Source organism: Pelmatolapia mariae, linkage group LG14 (assembly GCF_036321145.2).
Source record: "Pelmatolapia mariae isolate MD_Pm_ZW linkage group LG14, Pm_UMD_F_2, whole genome shotgun sequence".
In the NCBI taxonomy this organism is placed as follows: domain Eukaryota; kingdom Metazoa; phylum Chordata; class Actinopteri; order Cichliformes; family Cichlidae; genus Pelmatolapia; species Pelmatolapia mariae.
The window spans coordinates 25,055,330-25,062,870 of record NC_086239.1 but is presented as its reverse complement, the minus strand read 5'-3'; the positions used below and the strand labels follow the sequence as shown (position 1 = coordinate 25,062,870).

At 40.5% G+C, this 7,541-nt stretch overlaps 1 protein-coding gene across 1 annotated transcript; it reads right to left on the bottom strand.

Moving 5' to 3' along the window:
• Positions 1 to 360: 360 nt before the first annotated feature.
• On the bottom strand, positions 361 to 6,351 carry LOC134640591 (extracellular calcium-sensing receptor-like). Its single transcript, XM_063492500.1, has 7 exons — positions 6,312 to 6,351; positions 5,892 to 6,060; positions 5,423 to 5,720; positions 4,355 to 5,149; positions 3,978 to 4,205; positions 3,676 to 3,799; positions 361 to 1,283 (listed from the first exon to the last, which is right to left on the bottom strand). Exons 1-7 carry the CDS (start codon positions 6,313 to 6,315, stop codon positions 361 to 363), a joined length of 2,541 nt encoding a protein of 846 aa, XP_063348570.1. The 5' UTR covers positions 6,316 to 6,351.
• Between the last annotated feature and the right edge of the window lie 1,190 nt (positions 6,352 to 7,541).

Below are 7,541 nucleotides of genomic sequence, written 5' to 3'. Positions count from 1 at the left end.
AGATAGGGTGCCATTAATAATTTGAACCTTTAACTGCTTAATAAATTGAGGAAAATAAATGAGTTTTTTTTGTCTTCTCTCATAAGATGAACCCAACAGTAGTGAGAACTGTGCACTATGAATTAAGTGTGTGTCAATCATAATATACTCAATAAAATTTATTTTATTGAATCATAAATGTTAAAGTCAGGCATTGTCTGAATGTTTGCTTAGTCATTCTGACCACACACTAAACACCTCAGACAAGATCTGAGCAGTGTGCTATGTTTGCATTCTCTGCTGGTACAAACAAACCCAGCACAGAAGCACACACACACACACACACACACACAAACTTAGTATTTTAATTAAATAACTTATTTATTTTAAAGATGGTGGTCGTGGAGCACCCTTCCCCATCATGTTCTTTTTCGTGTTCCTTTCTGGTTTCAGTAAGATGATATAACACTTTGGGAAAAAAATGCAAATCAGCAGTCCAAAGCTGGAGGCAAGAATAGCAAATATTTCTACAGCAACACTGAACTTCCCCGGAGAGCTGACATATGCTGGAATAAATGTGATCCACACTGCACAGAATATTAGCATGCTAAAGGTGATAAACTTGGCTTCATTGAAATTATCAGGCAGTTTTCGAGCTAGAAAAGCAAAAATGAAACATAAGACAGACAAAAGTCCAATGTAGCCAAGCACAGCCCAGTAGCCCACAGATGTGCCCAGAGCACACTCTAAGGTGATCTTGTCTTTAAATTCCTTAAAGTTTTTAAATGGAAAAGGAGGCGAAACTGTTAACCAAATGATACACATGATAACTTGTATAAGAGTAAAACTTGTAACACAGAGTCTCTGCTGTGTAGGTCCAAACCATTTCTGAACATTACTACCTGGACGCGTTGCCCGGAAAGCCATCAAAACAACCATTGTTTTCCCCAGAACACAAGAGATGCAGAGCACAAAGGTGATCCCAAAAGCTACATGTCGCAGCATGCAGGACCATTCAGAGGGCTGACCAATGAATGTCAGAGAACACAGGAAACACAATGTCAAAGAGAAGAGCAGCAGGAAGCTCAGCTCAGAATTGTTTGCCCTCACAATAGGAGTTTTCCTGTATTTGAAGAATATTAATGCCACACCAGTAGTCATGCATGTTCCAAATAAAGATGCAGCAGTCAGGAGTGCTCCCATAATTTCTTCATATGACAGAAACACTGCTTCCTTCTTTATGCACGTGTCTCTTCCTTCATTTGACCAAAATTCAGGGGGACATCTCAAACAGGTAACAGAATCTGCAAATTAATGTTAATACAATGTTAGAATTCTGGAGATTTATTAGATTTATGCATTTGAATCTACTTTACAGCATATTATACTCACTAGCACACTAACTATTACTCTACATTGGTCAGGCTACAGCTAATGCTACACAATGAGAAGATGAGAAAAAATGTGTTGACAATGCTTTTGCGCAGTCAGTATGAAAAATGGTAAATAAGCAGTGTTGGATAAGTTACTTTAAATTAGTAACTTAGTTACATTACTAGTTACTTCTCTAAAAAAGTAACTCAGTTACTTCAAGTTACTCGTTACTTTCAAAGTAACTAGTTACTAGGGAAAGTAACTTTGGTTTTACTCAGAATTCTCTTGTTAATGTGTTGCTTCCGTAAATGGATACCCAGCAAGATTGCCAGTCTTCTAGCTTGCTTACTTGCCACAAGTGCACTGTGCCACCTACCAATAGAAAGGAAAAAATAATGTGCACAATTCCATGAGAGAAATCCCACGCCTGGACCGTCGTTGACCGCCGCCATGATTCTAGCCTGCTTTTTACATCCAACACAAAAACTGCAGTCGTGGTGCTTTTGATTGTACTCAGAACTTGGAAATTCTGCCTTCTGAATAGGAAGATGTAGGTAACACCAGACTGCAGATGAGCTGCATACAGAGCTGGACTGGGACAAAAAAATTGTCCCGGGCATTTTGACTAGAGACCGGCCCACCATTATAGGAAAAATCATAAAGCCTTTGAATGAAAACAAACACTGTTGTGACAGTGATGTACACTGTTCTGATGGTATATATGTATCAATCTATCAATTGTTTGTTGTAAGACTCAGATAATTATTTTTTTAAAAGCGAGACATTTTAAATGAGAATAAGAAAGAAAAGTATTTCCTTGTCCCCCCCCTTTCCCTGTTAATGCCCTACCTGGCCCCCTGGCAAAACTTTGCTAGATCCGCCCCTGCACAGTTACCAGCTGTCAGCTACGTAGAAAAGGATCCTGGTGTTATTTGTCTCTCAGAAACAGTTCATAACTTCCCTTCAACTCATTCATGTCACCTAAAAGGTAAACCTGTTTCTACATCACCTGTTCAGCTCTGATGATTCAGTAAGGACATCTCCTGGTTTCATCTTCATGTTTCCCTCTCACCAGATAACCAAACTGATATCATGACCAGCAGCTTTACAGCTGTGGCTCCAGCAAACATCAGCTGATACTAGAAATTAATATTAAATAAATTCTAACAACAGCTGATCAAGCTTAAACGTGCTGCTGTTGTTTAGCACAACATCCGCTGGTTTCCTCTTTCTGGCGCAAAGTGGGCGATAAATAAACAAGAGAGAAAAGCCGATCAGCTGATCATTGATCAGTTTCGTGATTAAAGTAGAAACGGGAGAGAATGAGAGAAAAAGAGGCAGCTGTGCAGCTCCAGCTTTGTGTCTTTTTCATTGTAGCTGAAGTCTGGGACAAACTATGTTCCTTTTCACCTCAATACGAAACGCGTAATATTTTCTCTGAATACCAGACGATTCTGTTTTTTAGGGGACGGTTGGCAACTCTAATAATTAACCGTATGAACAAAATAAAGTTCAACATCAGTAACATAGCACCCACCCAGCTGTATAGAAACTCCGTCATGCTAGCTAGCACGCAGTACGAAAATGTCAGCATACCGAAAATAAACTCCACCTAAACTTGGTTTATATCTGACTCCGATAGACTGCAGGTCATAACTTCTTACCTGAAGTTCAGTTCACCTGACACGCGGACCGGCGGCCGCTTCGGGTCTCTCCTCGTGCCTCCCTTTTCCTTCATCCACCTGCTGGCTTCCACCACTTGCTAATGTTATTGAATCTGTGGAAGCTCCGCGATATCCACCACACGAAGTAACGAATAACGAGCCTATCTAAATCCCAGTAACGAGTAACGCGTTCCTGGTTTTGGCATAATAACTAGTTACCGTGCTCGTTACCACAATAATAACGTAGTTACTGTAACGCGTTACTTAATAACGCGTTAGTCCCAACACTGTAAATAAGTAACTTCAAACATCGTTGGCCATGTTTCAGTAAAACTGACACTGATTCTGAACAAACTGCAGCATCAAAAAATTACATGCTGTGGTATATAGCAACTGGTGCTGGAACAATAGCGATAGTTATGATAGATAAGGCAGGTTTGAACGAGGGAGTGTGCTCATATTATTCACAGTAGGCTGAAACAGCCCCATATCTCACTCTTCATTTACTTTATTTATAGAAAGAAAGAGCATCATTATTAAAATTTCTGAGGGGTTTCCTCAGTGTTGCAAAAGAATGAAAAAATATACTGGAACATGAACAGTAATATTGCTTGTAGTTCATTAAAGTTCTAAAGTTTTTATTGAAATATTACCACACCTGTAATGTTGCTGATTTCTCCCTCTGCACATCTTATACAGTCGTAGCAGCAAACAGGCCTTCCTTTCTGGAGAACCTTGCGTGTTCCTGGGGGACATTTCTCACTGCAAACTGACACAGGCACCTGTATGAATAAATGTACAATAATAACCATGGATAAACTGCATGTATGATGATCTTTACAATCATTTCTTAATTTTATATGCATGAAATTCAAATGTTTGAAAATAATACCTGGTTATAATTAATTCTTTATACTTAATAATCTTATTATTTGTATTTATTGTTTATTGATCATTCACCTGCTTTGAGTTTCTTGCCCAGATTAAAGAGTTATTTTGCAGAGTCAGCTGTTTGCCTGGAGGAAGTGATGCATCATAAAGGTCAACTGTCACAAACTCCACAATGCCGTTTTTTCTTGGCTGCCAGTTTATAATTTCATACTTTGCTGCTGGATCTCCATTCTCATCAAAGTAAACCTCATCTCCTTCTTTTGTTTTGAAGTAAATTTTTAGAATGCGCTGCAAAATCTACAAACATATGTAATAAGTCAGTTAATATACTGAAGGACATTTAATAGATCTACTGGCTTAATGACATGATCAACATATGTTGGGTTCAAATTTAAACAATTCTTCTTGTAGCTCGATTTGAACAATATAATTTTAGATAGGCTCACCGTGAATGGATCTAGCTCCACATTTTTCTCACATGTTTTATTACAATTAAGGATGTTGTGAAGGGCATGGGCCACTGCATACACTCCTTTATAGACATTGTTAAACATAGGCATGAGTGACATATCAGTGAAGATATTTTGAACTCCAGTAAGATCTTCATGTCCCGTACACTCTCTCGGATTTTCTGCTGTTGACTTTAACTCCTTGAACTTACAGTTAAATAATGCCTCCCAGAACTCAGTAAACAATTCATTATTAGATGAATTAAGAAGTTTCACATTCAGCATGAACTCCTTCAGGCCAGTGACGTGTGCTTTGGGAATGTAAAGACCTATGGCACCATCCAGTATGCGATGTATATCCATTTTTGCGGTTTGAGAATCAAATATCCAAGACTCACTACCTACCCACTGATAACCAGTGAGGTTGTTAAGAGAAAACTCATGTAATAGCACATCCATATCAAAGTGGGACAGAAAGCCAACAATCACCTTGGAGGTTGAAGCTTTTATAATGTCAATGATCTTTTGAATTTTTTCATAGGGATCTGTCCTAAAAAAAGATACAGAATATTCCAGACAGATGCCCAGCTGCTGTGCAGTTTCTGTGAATGTTGCCATGCCTTTATTTCCATAATCATCATTGGTTCGAATAGCTCCAACCCAAGTCCATCCAAAGTACTTTACTAAATAGGCCAGGGCTCTGCTCTGGTAGTAGTCACTGGGTATTGTTCTGAGGAAGGATGGGTACTTGGTTTTGTCACTGAGACAAGCACATGTGGCCAAATGGCTGATCTAAGAGGGGGAAAAAAGGCCATGAAAAAGACAAAGAACGACATAAAATTTAAGATGTTAAAAGGAATAATAATAATTATAATAGTCACATTGACCATTAAAAAAATTTTTTTTTTTGCACACATCCACATTTAATTTCAGTTTTCACTGTGTTAAGCACATTATATCCCCGCAAAGAGGCCTATCTAAAATGGAAAAATACAAAGAAAGCAGAACATTTAAAGAGTCACATTTGTGTTTCCAGAAAAAAATATTTTTAGCTATCCTACCCACCATTGGTATATAAAATGGCCCAATTATGGTAGCTATTGCCATGCAAGGAGAGGAAGAAGTCTCTCCAATTATAGCCTGCACTTGTGCTGGTTTGGTACAAGGGGCCTCAGGTGCTGTGAAAATAATTTGATTACCATTCATCAAGGCTAGTGCAACTTTTATGCTTTGGGCAATGGAACCACAAGTATCATACATTTTATAGCCCAGAGAGACTCCTGGCAGTAGGTCTGTACTGTTATTAATCTCCTCAATGGCAAAAAGCATCGCCTGGGCGACCCGGAATTCTCTGGAATTCAAACTTCATTCAAACAGTGAAAAAGTTGACAATAGATTACTAACACATAAAATACTGAAATCAGTCAGTTATATTAATGAAGAAAAACAAGAGAAAGCAAGAGAAAAATGTTTGGGGTTTTTTTCATCTTAGATCATTCATCCATTTTAAATTTATTTTTATAATGTTATTTACCTCGTGCATTGAAGTGGCAGTGGTTTCTGTATGTAGGTATCCTTTCTGTCATTCCAGCTACTGTGAAAAGAGAACATCCCCCCCAGTATAATGTCCCCATCCCTAGATAACTGAGGGCTGTCACGGTCCCCTCTTTGCATGCACACAGGTTCTTTAGGCTGAGAGAAAGATGCCACCAGTAACAGTTGGAAAAGTGCCCACCCCAATTCTGACCACTTCTGTGTAAATGACATGCTGTCTGTAAAAACTGAACCACTGGGTGGCATTGCAAGTAACCTAGTCTAAGTGAAACATGCAGACTTTATTTGTACATTTTGAAGCAGCAAAAATGAATAACAGAACCATCATGCTTCTTCTATGTGGAAGGAAAAGGAGGGGCCAGAGGAGTGGCACTGCAAAACACTACACTACACTACAATATCATTATTGATTGAATCAGATGCAATATAACATTTATAGTTTCGATAGGTCCATGAAGATTCAAGAAAACCTTTATTATCTTTTAAGATTATATTTGGAAATGTTTTAATTTGATAAATGAAACCATATGATCTCCTTTCCTTTCACTGTGGTGCCATAGCCCTGACACTCCATGCTGCCCTGTCACACCTGGAGAAGAGAGACACGTATGTGAGAATGCTGTTTGTAGATTACAGCTCAGCATTCAACACCATCGTTCCCTCGAAGCTGGACAGGAAACTGCAGGATCTAGGACTGAGCAGCTCCCTCTGCAGCTGGATCCTTAACTTCCTGTCTGACAGACGCCAAGTGGTCAGACTGGGCAGCACCACCTCATCCCCCATCACACTGAACACTGGTGCTCCACAGGGGTGTGTACTGAGCCCTCTCCTGTACTCACTCTACACCTACGACTGCACGGCCACTAGAAACTCCAACATCATTGTGAAGTTTGCGGACGACACTACAGTGGTGGGTCTTATTACCAACGGTGATGAGACGGCCTACAGGGAGGAGGTCAGCGCCCTGACCCACTGGTGTCAAGACAACCATCTCACCCTCAACGTCGCAAAGACAAAGGAGTTGATAGTGGACTTCCGGAGGTGCAGAGGAGTACACACCCCCATCACCATCAACGGCGCTGCTGTGGAGAGAGTGAGCAGCTTCCGCTTCCTTGGTGTACATCTGGCTGAGGATCTTACGTGGTCAGTACACATAAACAAAACAGTGAAGAAGGCGCAGCAGCGCCTCTTCTTTCTCAGGAGACTGAAGAGATTCGGCATGAGCCCCCGCATCCTCAGGACCTTCTATCGCTGTGCCATTGAGAGCATCCTCACTGGATGCATCACCACCTGGTACGGCAACAGCACCGCTCACAACCGCAAAGCTCTCCAGAGAGTAGTGCGGTGTGCTGAACGGATAATTGGAGGTGAGCTTCCCTCCCTCCAAGACATCTACAGGAAGCGGTGCCTGAGGAAAGCGGGGAGGATCATCAAGGACTCCAGTCACCCCAGCCATAAACTGTTCAGACTACTTCCATCAGGAAGGAGGTTCTGCAGCATCCGGTCCCGTACCAGCAGACTGAGAGACAGCTTTTTCCATCAGGCCATCAGACTGCTGAACACTTCATAGACACCTCACCCTCACTACTGGAACTTCAACATTATGCACTCCATACTGTATATAAATACC